General features: G+C 46.4%; 1 protein-coding gene across 2 annotated transcripts in view; it reads left to right on the forward strand.

Annotated features, from left to right (window-relative positions):
* Positions 1–10,267, forward strand: part of sik2b (salt-inducible kinase 2b) — a 53,933-nt gene extending 43,666 nt beyond the window's left edge. Inside the window, exons 10-15 of one of the 2 annotated variants that reach the window (XM_030107843.1) lie at positions 1–44; positions 140–433; positions 3,041–3,198; positions 3,980–4,093; positions 4,261–4,352; positions 5,496–10,267. The exon at positions 1–44 is cut by the window's left edge and continues 188 nt beyond it. In XM_030107843.1, coding sequence (XP_029963703.1) covers positions 1–44; positions 140–433; positions 3,041–3,198; positions 3,980–4,093; positions 4,261–4,352; positions 5,496–6,105 — 1,312 coding nt within the window. In that variant the 3' untranslated portion in view covers positions 6,106–10,267. The remainder of the gene's footprint in view (positions 45–139; positions 434–3,040; positions 3,199–3,979; positions 4,094–4,260; positions 4,353–5,495) is intronic. The other variant, XM_030107844.1, reaches the window with a different exon arrangement.
* Positions 10,268–16,016: the final 5,749 nt, after the last annotated feature.

Genomic DNA, 16,016 nt, shown 5'->3' on the forward strand with positions numbered 1-16,016 from the left:
CACCCTGTCTGAAGTCACTAATCAGCCGGGGACATCGAACCAAGGTACGAGGGTCCAGATCGCCCGACTGAAGGGTTAGAAAAAAATTAAAAAAAAAACAATTGATCATTTGGATCAACCTGAAATATTTGCTCCGCAGGTAAATTGTTCACCCTGGGCCACAACCCCTCCATGGGCAGCGTGGACTCCGACATCGGCTACGACATGGGCTCCATGCACAGCGACCTCGGTCTGCTGGAGGATCCCCCCTCCCTCAGCGAAGTGGTACCAGCCAACAGCTCTGCCCCCGGCGTCGCCCCCACGCCTTTCCTGAGCACGCGGCCTGCCAACCCAGCGATGGCCGCCCTGACTTCCCAGCACAGAGAGACGCACAACCGGTCCCCCATCAGCTTCAGAGAAGGACGCCGCGCCTCCGACACCTCCCTCACCCAAGGTCAGAACCACCACCGTTAAATTCCGTCTTCTTTTTACTACGCGCTCATTGTTTTCTGCGGACGCCTGGAACGATCCGCTCGCACGCCCAAGGCCACTCTGCCACCTTGTGTTGTGTGACGCGGCGTGTTTCCTGGAGTGAGAGCTGCGAGATGAGAGGAGGCAGATTTTGTCGCCAACTATTTCCAGCGAAGGACAAATTCGCTGTGAAGGACAGCTGCGTGGTGTTTTGCAAATCTATAGACTTTTGTTTTTTTGTTTTTTTTAAGTACTAAACATCAGGATGTGTGATTGTAGAGAACAGTGATCTGTAGTTCGCCGTCCCTGCTTTAATATTTGAAGTTTAAAGAGAATGAGCCACAGATCAGCTTCTTCATTGACAAGTTGAAAGCAGTTTGTGTGCCTGTCACTTTGGTGTGAGACTGTTAAAACCACTGTGTCAGACGTCATGGAGGAATGCCTGCACACACACAGCACCGTGCTAAAATTTCAGCGAAGAGTGACAAAATACGAAGCTCTCACAATAGAGGTGTGGCTCTGTATTGTTGTGACTCAAGGCAAAGTGAATGAACAGAGGAGAAATCTGTTTTTGGAGACCTTATCAATTTTTGGAGTCGTGCAATATTTAAAAATAATAAAGAAGAAAAAAAGATAAGATTCACAACCAAAGCAAAAAAAACAGACAGTTCTAAAGAAAAAACAACAACACTAAAAGCAGTTGTGTACGGTTCTGTTAATGAATTCACAAATCAGGAAATTTTGGGGAAACATTCAAATATGAGGATGATAGAAAAGAAGGATACAGTGAGGGATAATTTGAGAGAAACTGTGTTGACAGTTATACTCAAATTTGCAACTGAGCTGGCAGTGGAGGTGCATTGTGGGTAATGTAGGTGGCAGGTTTTGACAGGAGAGAGGAATGTGTGGAATGAAAAAAAGCTGCTATCTTTGGAGGCTCCTGCATCCTTTTGGATTCGGTCCGTTGTGATGCTGACGTTGGTGTCGTGGAAGTGCGACTCTAAATCAGCGCGGCGCTCTCAAAAGACCATAATGCAATACAGAAAACTACAAGACGTTCTTGACATATCCTGTTGTTACTGTACTATTTCGGTTGCTCTGTCTGCACGGCTGAACGCAGTGAGTTGAGGCGCACCATTCAAACATCGCTGAAAGACATTTCTGCCACAATTGCTGTCTGAAGTGGATGTAGACGAGCCGGCTCGAGAGAAACGCTTTGAAAACACACATCAGTCACACATAAGTGTCAATTAAATGCCAGATCCGACACGTCTCCTCACACTCGATTGCTACAGGCTGCGGAGAGCTTAATGCATCAAGTGTGAGTGTGTGTGTCGAAGACTCCTGGATCCACGGAGCGTTCAAGAAGTGGAGAAGATGAAGAGCTCATGACTCTGACATAACCAGCTGTTCTTCACTCACACACATATACACACACACACACACACACACACGTATGCGGATATCCATATATTCATACATACATGTAGCTTCCATATAAAACTGCCTCATTGCTACCTACTCATTTTCCCCCTCCTTTTTTCACACACTTTTTTTTTCTCTTCTCCCCCTCGCTCATCTTCTCCAGATTCTCTGACGACTACAACGGCGATGATTCACCTTGTGAATCACAAACAGATATTTGAAGGTTTCAGCCCACATCATCTCTCTCTTTCTCTCTCTCTCTCTCTCTCTCTCTCTCTCTTTCTCTCTCTCTCTCCTCTTCTTCCCCCTTTTCTCGCCACCTCTCTTTTTCTTCTTTTTCTCTCGTTCCCCTCCCTCTGTGCTGCTCAGTCCCCCTTCTTGCTTGTGTTTCTCTTTTCACCGTTAACTCTGTGGCAGGCGGGATTTGTTTCTTCTCCACATCAGAGAGAAAGAGCAGCCAAAATATAAGAGAGAATGTTAAACAGCCTCTCGTTCTCTTCCCTTTACCGCCTCTTTATTCCAGACCCGCTGGTTGTAAATCACCTGCTCTTTAGCCAAATCGAACCTATAATTATAATTTGAAAATGTGCCTTTCGTTCCTGGCTCCACACCGACAGTCTGCACCGTGTCGCTCCCAGTTGGCATTTGCAGTTTATTTATTTATTTTTCGTAATCCTCTTTGGAGAGTGTTGATGCGGTGGATTCTTTTGCGTCAGACCGCTGACTCCGGTTTTAAATAACTCCCACCATCACAGTGAGTCAAGTCCTATCGTTCACAGCCACGGCTCGCCACCACTGGATGGGTCTTATCAGAGCTGCTCACGGTGGCACACACACACACACACACACACACACACACACACACACACACACACACACACACACACACACACACACACACACACACACACACACACACACACACACAGCAGCTGATGACGTACATCCAGGCACATTGTCAGAAGGGCCGATGAATGGTGCGAACGGGTCAACCGACCTGCTGTCGTCAGCAAGAACTAATCCTGACGGTGTGAGAGGATCGAGCTTTTGACTTCCTGTTATGAAAGCAAAAGTCATTTTATTGATCGGCCTCAGGAATCAATGGTGACCCTGTTTTGTGAGAATATATTTGTGTGTGTGTGTGTGTGTGTGTGTGTGCTCTCAGGTCTGGTCGCGTTTCGCCAGCACCTCCAGAACTTGGCGAGGACCAAAGGCATCCTGGAGCTGAATAAAGTCCAGATGCTCGTGGAGCAGATGGGCTCCGGGGATGGGGCCACCATGGGCCCCCTGGGACCACAGCACCACTTGCACAATCTCCTCGAGGTTAGTCCTGCTGCTCAATCATACACACACACACACACACACACACAGACACACACTCTGTGTGATCTCAGTCTTTTCCCAGACCCGTTCAGTCCCCTCTCTACTGTCCTGACCCCATGATGCCTGGAAGGGGGGAAAAAGTGGCACCCGGGCTGTTGTGTAACCCCGCGAGAGGCGGCCAACTGTGGGTGTTGACTGTCTCCCGTCCCCCAGGGGCCTGCAGCATGGGCGACAGTGAATGCACCCATTGTTTTCTCGGTCAGAATTGCCCACGATAGTGACTGAAAGTGCAGTAACACAAAAAAAAAAAGGCAAGCGGCCACGTACACAAAGTGACGCCCAGAGCGGCGCGTCACAAGACACCCATTTGAGGACAGATCTGCAGGCTTCCCTGTGAAATCAAAGACTAAACAAACACACAGCATGAATTATGAAAACAGAAAGGACACGTTGTTTTTCCCTCACATTGCAGTAAAGCGGCTCCTCGCTGGTTCCAGTGCTCGAACCCCATCACGCTTTTAATTTGCCTTCATTTCATTTACCTAATCTGTAATCCCTATGGTACATGTCATTGAGTGAAAGGCATCTGGCTGATCACAGCGCAGGCATTTGGGCAGGAGACGGCAGAGATAATTCAGTTAGAGAACAAGACGAAGCACCCAGACCCTGACGCAGCCTTATTAAGCGACAGCGGTGGAGATCTGAGCCCTTGAGCATTTGTGGACAAGCATGTGTGCGTAAGCATCCCCGCTCCCATAACGCTGTATGTTTTTAATTGAAGGGTGAGGCATGCAAGCAGCAGGAGGGCCTAGCTTTATACCCAGGCGGGCCGCAGCCGCCTCTCCTTTCCCGCAGACAGAGCTTGGAGACTCAGTACCTCACTCACAGGCTGCAGGTACAGTGTGCTACCCACTCATCCCCACTTTATTCACTGATCAAGTGTGAGTTTAGAACTCCTGTAGCTTTGCATAAGCTTAAGTCCTTTAGTTTAGATGAAGAAATGATTGAGTGAGTTTGTAATCATCCTGATGGGTCATTAGTGACGCTCTCTCTTCTGCCCAGAAGGCCAACGTCTTGGCTAACAGTCCCGCTAGCTGCCAGCTTTTCTGTAAAGAGACTCCTCGAAGTTTAGAGCAACAGCTGCAGGAGCACAGGTAAAACATGCTGCACATCAATGCTTATTTTTTGCCTCTTCTTCATTATTTGTGATGTTTTGTTTTTGTTTTTTTCAGTTTTGTTCACGTCACTGCTTAATAATTCAGAATGCAATCACATCCACACTCTGTTTCCCAACACATGTACAAACCACGGGTTCAAAGAGATCACAAGACTCACTGAACCAACTTTTCTTTTTTTTTTTGTGGATCAAGAAAAGAAGGCAATATGTTGCTGAACAGATTATATAATACATTCATTTGAATGTTTTGATGAGGGCTTTTTTAAAAAAACATTTTTATGTAACCATGAAATCTTGCATTTGGCCTGTCAATAAACGAAACAGTAACTTACTCATATTGAGAAAAAACTCACAAAATCTGCATTGGCTTGACAGATTTCAGAATCCCGTTTAGAAAAAACAAAAATCTCAAATTTATCAACACGAGTGTGCAGTATTGATCCACATTAAACACGTGTTGTTTTCCACTGCGGAGAAACACTCATGTGCTGGTACACAAAGGACCACACAAAGCAATCAACAAAAGTTTGCTTTAATTTTTTAATGCTTTGTAAAACAGTGTAGTTGAGGACAAGCAGAACTCCTCCCAGGAGAGACGTTTTTTCACCATGAAGCTCCATAAACTCCTCAGTCAGACAGCGGCGTTACTAAAAATGTTTCTCTCACAGAAGATTTAGCAAAGATGTCTCTTCAGTCATGCACGGCGATTTGAGATTGGCAATATTCAGTCACACGCTGCGCAGCAACACTGAACCCCACGTTCTAAAGTCAGTTACCAGAACTCAAAGAGAGACGAAGCATTTGTTTCCGTTTTTGTAACACGTATTGTGCTTTTTATCATAGGAAGTGATGACAAGTGTCTTTTCAGGAGGAAGCAAGATTTTTTTTTTCTTGAATGATAATTTTGGTCAGTTCATACAATTCACAGATTTAAAAAAAGATTACACTGGAGTTCTTCAACCACGATATGTAGCTGATTTATAATAGAAAATGACAATAATAGGCTATAAGAAGCTGATATTTTTCTTTTTTCCTTTGTATTTTTTTGCACACAGAAGCTCGTAGTTGAGATTGAAGGTTTGTGCCTTGCTCTAAGTGTGTGCCGCTGCTCCCCCCTCAGACTGAACCAGAAGAGGATGTACCTGCAGCAGTCGCAGGGCCTGGGCCTGCAGGCCTACTTCAACCAGATGCAGATAGCTGAAGGATCCTACCCGACAGGAAACCCGGCTCTGGACCCATCGGCGCCGCAGAGCCCCCCTCAGGGCCCCCCCCTGCCGGCCGGCCACCAGCCTCAGCCCCAGCAGCCGGGCAGTCCTCAGGCCTCCCCGCCCTTCGGCCACGGCCTGAGCCCGCTGATGGAGCCGAGCGAGGGCCTGGTCTACGACCCCTACATGAGCCATCACCACTACGCCCAGCACCTGCCTGCCGGGCCTCACCTCCACCACCAACTCCACCACCCCCAGCCTCACGAGGCCTCCGCCGCCAGCCTGGGCTACAGCTACCCTGCGGGATGTGACCAGCAGGTGCTGGGCCCCCCCGCCGAGCAGTACGACTTCTCTCTGGACCCCGCCTCGCTGCCCCACGCCGCCGCGGGAGACGCCGTAGCCGGGGTCCTGGGCGGACCGGGGCAGCCGGACGGCCTGGTCCTGCCCGAGCTGCAGGGCTCCCTCCTGGACAGTGAGATGATGGAGACGGTGGACTCGCAGCACGGCTTCGTACTGGTCAACTGAAGCCGGCCGAGAGCTCGACAGCGTTCAGTATTAAGCAACGAGAACCTTCACAGCATTAAGAGCAGAGAGGACGGAGATGGACGGAGGCCCTACGCGTAGCAACAGGGAAGGAAGTGTCCATTTCTCTTTTTGTACAACTAATACAAACTTGATCTCCTAGTTGTGACGAACCTCAAACTTTCTACCAAAACTCTTCCTTTAGCCTACCTCCCTTTCTCCCTCGACTCCTCTGTTCTCGTCGTCGCCGTCGGCCTCGCCGGGCTGGAGCAGGTCCGACTCGTGGCGCAGCGTCACCTCGGGTCTTCGGCGAGGCCGCTGAGCCACCTTGTGAAGACTGCGCCGTGTCGCGCCGGTGGTGGTGAGAGAGCGGAGCGGAGGCCGGCGCCGCCTCCGCCGCGTCTCACCTGCACGTGGTTTGAAACCGAACTCGTTTGGGACTGACGGAGTGGCAACCGGAAGCACAACGGCTGGCAGAGCGTTTTGTATTTAACATAGGACACCACTGAGAACAATGGACTGGTTGCCCAGACACTTTTTTTTTTTTCAAAAAGATTCCAGTAGATGAGAAAGGATTTTTGTTGTTGTTGTTGTTTTTGTTTTGTTTTGTTTTTTTCTTTCAAGTGAAGACGCCCTCATTTATCATGGTACCGAATAGCACCACAACTTCAAATGTTAAATGTGCTTTATTTCCAGACGCTATTTAGACACTAATGTGCAGAGTCGAGCGTGGCTGTTTTAACACTATTCCTTCAACATACTTCTGCCTTCTCTTCAAACACCTCAGACATGCTACACTGGTGTTTTTACCTGCGATAAACTCATCAAGCTTCTCTTTTTTTTTTTTTTTTAGTTTGATCCATGAGGATATCAGCTATGTGTGACATTGATTATAAGTTGTTTTTGTAAATTCTAACTACTGATCCTGATTGATTTCTTACACTACTGAACGGCTTCTCTGCCTTTCCCCCATTCGACGGCGCGCAGATTTCCGAAGCGATGAAGTCAGCCGCCGGGTTTCGCCGGTGAAGCGGCCACATTTAATAGTTGAAATGCGGACGGTGCGTTTTCCTGATAAATGAGGGCTGGTTGTGATTCGAACGCGCTGGGCTGAGAAGTTGCGGTGTTGAATAAGTCGATGTTATTCTATTTTCGTGGCAATACTGAAGCAATATTAATCCTGAACGTTGGAGGGATTGTGTATGACAAGCGTCACCTGTACAGCCGCTCCGATTGGTTCCTGAGGTCCTGCGAGTCGTCAGCAGGGACGTCACTCGAGCTCATGATGTAACCAGGAGATAATCTCTCACCCTTTTTTTTTTTTTTTTTTTTTTTTGCCCTGGCAGTGCAGGGATTAGCCTGCAGACGGCTGAATGGATGGTACTGTGCAAAAACTTTCACAACATGAAAAGTCAAACAGTGAAACCAGGAGGAGCTTTTATCGTCCGCCCGCCCTTTAACTCGGCAGCGGTTCTCGCCGGTACTCTTGCACACAGTGTCCTCCAGGTACTTTAAGGTAGTTTGGCTTGTTGCGAGCATCTTGGAGAGCTCGTTCTGTCTCGGTAGCCTCAGACTGACTCCATGGTGGGATCAGTGCTGCAGAGCGGGACAATCAGCTGCTCTCATCGTGGTTTCACAAGCAAACGCAAACATTTCAGTCGTTTTTGGTTCTTATTACACCTCATAAGTCATAAAACTCAAAGCTATAGCTGAAATGTTAGAGGTGTTAAAAGAGCTGATAAACCTTTTCAGTGATAGTAATTTTAAGATTTACCTGCACATTTCAGATGGAAAGCTTAAACATCCCACTTTTCAGAGATCTTTTTGCACAGTACTGTGGGAGTGTGTTCAGTTGAGAACTGAGATTTCCCGCGTCCTTCATTAGAATAATCACAACTGAGCTTCCCCCTCTGTCGGTGCAGTCGTAGCTTTTAGATTAATTCTGGTTTACATCCTCAAAGCTCCAGTCATGCCTCTGTGTTGTTTTAATGATGTGTTGCGTTAAATCACAATGAGATGACCCCTCGATGATTCCCCGCGTCCGATTTCGTTGAGGAATGTTTCGTCTCTGACGTCGAGGCTGCTGCGAGACGAAGGCCACCTTCACACTGGATTCCCTCTGTTGGCTCTTTTCCAGCACTTAGACTGTGTTCAGTCAGCTCGAAGCACACGGACGCATCTCCTCTGACAGAAGATCCGACTAAACCTACGGGACGGCGAACGCCACAGGGCCGAGACGACCGGACTGTGCGGCCTTCGGTGGCCTTGGGGTCAGCTGCAGGAGTGTTTGTGCAGATTAAGCCTCTCTTTGCTCATATCTTAATCGGAGACGTTTGGGACTGGCAGTTACTCAGTAGTGATGGTAGGAAATTGTGGACCAACTGTGGTTGCAGTCCTGTGCAAAACTTCATGACAAAATCCCCCCCAAAATGCTTTTTTATTAATATTTAAGACCGTTTCAATTTGATTGTCAGATTATTCCCAGCGACCATTGCTTGATTCGTCCCGTTTGGAACACTCATACAGAACTTAACCACTGCTCCCTCGCTGCCCCGGACGGAAACAATAACGGTGTGTAGCTGAAGAGCGTTCACACCTGCCATTGTGTGCCGACGGCATACGATCAGTGTTTGGACATTTGACGTGCCGGTCACCTTTTCACCCTGACGTTTCACAGTCGCACAGGCAGCGACGGTAATAAGCCCAAAAACAATAGCCGGAGTGGAGCAGAACATGCAGCAGGACAGGTCCTGCACCTGCCTTATTAGATCCACCCGCCAGTCTACACACACACACACACCATTGTCTGTTTGATCACACAGCCGCATTTTGTTGAGAAGTCAGCTCACGCCCTGTCGAAGAGGCGGAGCTACACACACATTTCAACAACAGAAAATCAGAACACCATCATCTGCATATGTTTTAGATTTACCACACAAAATAAACTGAAATATGGCAGCTTTAACAAACCAGAAGAATCAAAACTACAGTATCTCGAAATCTGGGAGTATCTCATGAAATAAGGTTTTTTTTTTTTTTCTGTTTTGAAGAAATAAGTGTATCTTGAGAGACACTTGATTTTAATTCCTCCACAGATGAAATACTATTAACATTGACTGATGGTAAAAGAGCATTGCTACATGGTGGATTTTGCCTTGAAGTGAATCTTTTGACGATTGTTTTTTTTTTTCCTTGGTTTTGTCCACGGCCGCGGCTGAACTGCGGCGGTGGAGTACTGGAGCACTTTTTTTTGACAACGCGGGGAAGGAGCGATGTAGCGAGAGGAGGAGGAGGAGGTGGAAAAGGCTCGTATTGCTCCGCCGTTTCCTGGTGGATGAAACGAGCCGTTAATCTGTAGGAAACACCTTTCTCCTCCCTCTTCCCCACCAATAATGGACACAAAACAAATTTCTTTCAAAGAAAGACCAGACGTAGTCACACTTTTATTTGATTGTTGATTTTAATCAGAGGAAGAGCGACACTTCTCAGTTTATTATGATGAGTGTTTTGTACAGATTTCGGGGGGGTGTAGTGACTCTGCAGTGCGCTCTGCTCGCACTGAGGTGAATTTTGTGTTGAATAGTGTTCAGTGTGCCTTTTACTTTTCATATTTTCACTCTAAATTAAGATTTTTTTTCTTTTTTTTTTCTTTTTTTTTTGAATAGCACCGTTGTTTTCTGGTTGGACCCTTTCTATCATTTATTTTGATTACTTCTGTCTCTTTCTGTATATTCTCTCTCTCTCTCTCTCTCTCTTTCTCTCTATAAAAGTAAGTAGAGCCAGGTTTTACAAAGGTACAAAACCAAAGTCCCTCAGAAGTTTCCCTGTACGACCCACCGTGTGGAGTTTTGGAGCTTCTTTGTCAGCTTCTCTACCGTGCTTTTCTCTCTCTCTCTGTCTTTCACTCTCTCTCTCTCTCTCTCTCTCGTTGGTCAATCAGTGTATGACATTTAAAAGTATTATAGCAATATTTCTCTAGTTCAAGACTAAACTCATGAAGATTCTAGTGGATGTGTTTCCAAGTATCATAATTTCACCTCCTGCTGAGAAAATGACAAAAAAAGAATCTATCAATAGAAATCCAGTTTTATATTTACCTTCATTGATGTTGACCACACATAAGCTAACTTGCTGTTGAGATTAAAAAAAGGTTTATTGAACAGAGTAACACTGTGTGTTTTCTTTTTGTGTGTGTTTTTGTGAGTTGACGAGTCGGAGTCATGCTGTGTTCACACAGCTGGAAATTTACCAAGTTGGGAAAATCCCATTTCCAAGTTGGGAATGTTCACATACCCCACTAAAAAAGCGTAGATCAATAATTATCAGTGTTATCACAGATAGATGCCAGCACATGGACGAGATGAAGCTTGTGAATTTGAGATGGAAATAACTGATTTGCGGCGAATACATTTCCTAAGACCACCGTCAGTCATGTCGCATCCACTCACAAAAACTCCCATGTTCAGACACTCCCCATGAATACGCCGCTAAACAGCCCCGCTGTGTTCTGCTTCGCCAAAACACTGCAAGAGTGTCAAATGAAATTCCTCTTGCGCTCACTCTTTCTGAGAACAAATAAAACCATCAGGCATCATCTCAGTCACAGAGCTGCGCAACATCAAGCTCTTTCTCAATGTGATCACACTTTGGCGTTCGACGTTTTACACACATTGCTTCTATTTGCAAGCAGACTGGAGGAAAACAAGTCGAGGGTGTTTAAATGCCAAACACATTTCCATTTAGCCGTCAGCTGCCTCTCAATATTACTTTTGCACCGGTGACCTTTTGTCCCTCTTTTGTTGTGTTCTCCTGCTTAAACGAGTATTCCAGTTTATCCCAGGCCGTTGCATTGATAATTAATAGATGGTAAACACACACACACACACACACACACACAGTGTTGATATCAAACTTTTGTGACAGTCGTCCCCAGCTCTGCTACTGTCTGATGACCTGTGATGCTCCAGGCTGTAGACCAGAACCTGCAGTGTTTTCAGCTCTGGTCCGTCTTGTAATCCAACGGTCCTGTGGATCTGTGATGAAGCCCCCCACCCACCCGGGGGTGGGGGGGGTGTAGGCGTGGATTAATGACCTGGAAAAATGAATCACGTCGAGACCCCCACGTGAACCGTGGAGTCGGGAGTCGGACCCGAAGTACCCCGAGTGGAGCTGCAGGCCCGCTTCTGACACGTCGGTGAAATCATTTCACCCGCGGCGCCGTGTCCCAGATACCTACTCACGTCGACGCTGACCCGTTGACACACGCAGCTTCATCCACCAATTAAAAACTCAAAAAGGACGCCACGTTTAAATCACTCCTGTGTTTCTGTTCAGAGACGAAGTAAATTTCTCCTGTGTAAGACGAGGCGGAAGTTGTTGATACAATCCAAGGAGTCCGGCTCTGCTGATGCTTGTGTTTTTATTTTGCCCGTGTTTGGAGCTTTGTCTGAGGTTTGTGCCTCAGTCGTGGCCCGTTCACACCCCTTAGGGCACCCCCGGGCAAAAACTGCCCGGTTGTTTGTGGTAACAAGGCCCCTTTACAAGGCAGCTAATAATGCAGGACCGGCATCATCCGCTGCAGCTCGTTCCCAAACCACTGTGCAATTAGTCAAATTAATCTAACTAAGTAATACTGCAATGAATTTGAAGGAGTGGGGGTGGAAATGGGGGGGGGTGGAGGTGCACGCCTGTCTGTTACCAATGCCCCCACTGCACCAGGAAACAGACGGAGAGGGTTTTATTAACGTCGTGTGTGGAGAAGAAAGCAGAAGCCGAGGTTCCAATATGTTCCACAAACTCTGCTCGCCTCACCACGGTGAGAAAAATCTCTGATTTACTGTCACGTCACTGCTTTTCACAGCTCTAGCTGATTTAGTTTACAGAATTGTTGATGCATTTACAGTCACTTCGGTTTCTGTGAGCTCGTTTCTTCTTTTTGTCACAGATCAGCTGAAGAGCTGCTGTCTCATTCACAGTCAAATTAAAGCACCTTTAATGCCATTACATTCAAGAACAGGGGATTAGTGTTGCTCTCCATTAGAAATAAACAGAAATTAGTAAATGCCCAGTGAAATTAATAAACAGAATATGCAAGGAGCCACATGGCACGTAGGGACTGAAAGTGAGTCTCTGCTTCAGTGTTTTGGCTGCTTTGCTTCCTGTGATCAACAGTTTTCTGCATGCTGGTCGCTCATCCCACCTGCTTTGTTTCCACGTCTTCTCATCAATAGTCCATAAATCAGTTTCCTTCAAGATTAATAATCATCTATTAGTGTTTCTCATCTCCTTTAAAAAAAAAACAGAAGTCCAACTAATTGCTGCCGTTCGAACTAAACCTAAAGAGCGACTCAGTCGTCAGACTCGCACAGTCCTGAAAATGCTGCATCAATACAATTACAGTAAAGTGAGCGGTTACCTCTATTTCAGTAACAAGTGCACCATTTTCTGTAATAACACTACTTAGTTTCAGGAAGTTGTGCAACTTCTGCCGACGAGCGTTCATTTTCTCCTGGGTTAACCGGTGAATATAAAATGCTGAGTCAGGCAGACTCAGGAACTTCAATAGTTTGAACATGATATTCTTAGTTTAGGGAACTTGGATTGAAGGAGAGGTGACAAGAGGAAGCAGTAAAAAGAAGACTTTATGTGACACGTTTAGTTTAAAAGAAACGGATGAAACACTTCAAAGTGTTCAATGACATTTTATTTTCTAACATATAGAATCAGGAGGAATGCTATGAAACATGTTACTGATGGACTGGGCAACAATTGATGGAGGAGGTAGTGTAGTGTTCAGTACTCTCACTTCACAGTGAGAAAGAACTTGGTTCAAGTCCGTGCTCTGCGGCCTTCTTTGATTTTCCTCTCACAGTCTAAAAACACATATGAGTTAAAATGGAGATTTGAAATTGGTGTGAGTGTGTGTGGTTATCTTTCTCTCTGTGTTTGTGTTAAATCTGGAGAGAGCAGAAAAATCCACTGTCATGTTGGTGATATGCTGCTCATAAGTAATTATATGGCTTCTTTTTGGGAAGCAGCTGGTAAAATAAATCCCGTTTTCTGCTCTGACAGCAGAATCTAATTGCTGTGAACAACAACACACTGCTTTTAATCACACGAAGAATCGACACGATCCAGGGAGACATCGCCGTAAACCAACAACTCTGAGTTGAACAAAAAGGAAAACAAAAGATTTTATTTTTATGAATAATTCATCAGCACTGATAGGAAGTGAAGACCTGATAAGCGGCTCTCGTGTCACATTGAGTCCGTCTCCACGGTGACCACTGGTCAATATTTATCAGACTATGAGAAAATCAAACATCTTTTTCTGATAGTGGAATGACGCTAAAGGGTAGGCCTGCCCAGAGCCCGGCGCTCTGATTGGCTGACGCCGAGCCTCGGCCCTGTTAATACATTGAGGGCACAATTTACTAGAAGGAGTCCTGAAAGCTGTCTGAGTGCAGAGGTCTGCCCCTCCTGTGTGGAAAGGATCATGTAGAGAGAACACGTCAGTCCAGTCAGCCCCCTCACACAGAGAACAGCTAATCCCACTAATACACCACCAGAGGTAGGTGAGGAGGAGGAGGAGGAGGAGGAGGAGGAGGAGGGAGTGCGGGGTTCAATCTCTTCATGGAAACCAGGGTCTCATTTCTTTTCCTGGGATCGGAACATGTGCGCAACACTCTGCCAAGCAAAGCTGATAAGTCTGAAACACTGGATGGGACACGGCCTGAGACTCCCCCACCGTGCCGATCAGGTTTCACTCCTGCATTTTGCATCTGTCGCCTTTAATGCAAAGTGAAAGTGGCTGCGAGGAAGGAGCTGCTGGCTTTAAAGGTGCAACATGAAGAGTTTGAGTAATGCCAGTTTAGCTCACTGGGGGCAGTAGTGAGTCACACACACAGTTTGTCTTCAGCTCTTCTGAATTTCAATTGTTTTTTTTTAATGAATCCTCTGTTTTCTGTGAACTTATTGGGACTGAGGACAGACTGACGCTTCAGTCGCAGCAGCTGCAGCAACATCAAAGTAATCAGGGTCTCTTTTGTGTCCAATTTATTTCTAGTGGTGGAACTATTAATCAGTTATGGGTTTTAATTGCTTTTTAATTACATCTCATTACGCTGCATTATCAGCACACGTGTTTACCTGTTTTCTTTGTCAACATTTACGGTCAACAGTTGTGTTGAAGAATGTTGTTTATAGAACGTTTAAAGAATAAGGTTAATCTGTGCATATCTATCCCAAACCAAATGTGTAGCATTCAGGAGATACCACAAACTGGAATTGCTTCAGTGATGTATAAATATGTATAGCATAAAACATATGTTTTAAAAGTGCAACCTTTCTGAAAATCTCTCCTGCATTTTCCAGTTAAACGTAGTTATTTATAGTATGTATTCACAGCCGCCGAGCACCGCTGAGACCTCCAGCATGCTGCCACTCACCAACACTCCTGGGGGGCGGAAAAGCTGATAGAGATATACTGCTAATCTTTTCTTTCTTCTTCTGCTTTTTTTTTTCTTTTTTTATTCCAGGAAAATATCACAATATCAGAGGCCTATTCACTCATCGGGCCAAAGTATAATGTAATGACATCAATGGTTGTCATGACAACAGGAGGAGGGTGCATGACAACATCCAACTGCGTATTTTAGAGCAGGAGATCACAGCACTGCTCAGGATTAGAGCTGCACAAAAAGAAAAATAGGGCTGGGAAACAAACGCTGCAGCTCTGAATGCAAAGAGGAGGAAGGATTCCACTCCGGCTGCACCTTCCTTTCTGACGTTTATCACGCAGTACAGCAAAGATCCTTAAAAACCTGCACGGCTCAGTGCAGCGGAGCTGCTTCTGCATGACGTGTGTGTGTGAGGGTATCCAGACATGTTCCTATATAGAAGTAGCGCTTTATTGAAGGTCACACTGCTCTCACAGGCATGTGTCCCCTGCTTCCCGGTCTCTGCGTACACGGCGAACGCACGCTGGCCGGCAGATGGACAGAGCCCGAAAATCCCAGCACAGATGACCCAGTAGTGTTTACAAAAAAAATAAAACATATCAGGTCCAACAGGCTCTGGGCTGGATCTTACAGCCAAGTTTCACACACACAAGCACACACACGTATAAACGGTGCTTGACTGATCTTCATGTGGCATTATCAAGAGCTGCTGCATCACTGCAAGCTGCTGGAAGAGAAGAGCAGCTGAAGGTGACTTCAGGAAAACGAACCAGGCCAGACCGATGTTTGTCATTTTGTCACCCCAAGAACATCTGACCGTATGTGTGTGTGTGTGTGTGTGTGTGTGTGTGTGTGTGTGTGCTGTGCTGTGTGGGGGCTTTGCTTGATTCCTTTCATTATAAATGACACAGTCCTGGGAGGCAGCTGCATTGACGTCAGGGCTCTCGGCTCCGTCGAGGGCTCGAGCTGCTGAAAATCCCCCCAAATAACAGGATCTAAATAGAGAGAAATAGGTTGCTGCTGTTTCATCACTGCCTGCTGAACCCGTGTGGATTTAGGGGGCAGATTACCCCTCGTTCCTCCAGTAATCGTGCTTTAATGAAGATTTTTTTTTTGTTGCAGGAATCCCAAAAAATATATATAAGTGATTTGAAGCTTGGGAAATTGTAACTCGTGTTTCTGAAAAGTCAAACTGATACATCTGAGGAGAGGAAGAGCAAAGTTAGATTCTCTACCATCCGTCCTCCTCCGACTTCACACCGTTTCTTGAAAAGCACATCCCGCCTTGACGCTGCTCCAGTCTCAATGGCTCTGGAGTGGGTAGCAGATTGTGCTGACACACAGCAGCGGCGCCGGCCTGTGCGTTGCACTATATGTGCATAATGCGCTCTGGCAACGCCGGGCGCAGCCGAAGGGCCGGACGGGGGGACTGGGAGGCCGAACGGCTCCGAGGAG

Source organism: Salarias fasciatus, chromosome 14 (assembly GCF_902148845.1).
Source record: "Salarias fasciatus chromosome 14, fSalaFa1.1, whole genome shotgun sequence".
Lineage (NCBI taxonomy): Eukaryota > Metazoa > Chordata > Actinopteri > Blenniiformes > Blenniidae > Salarias > Salarias fasciatus.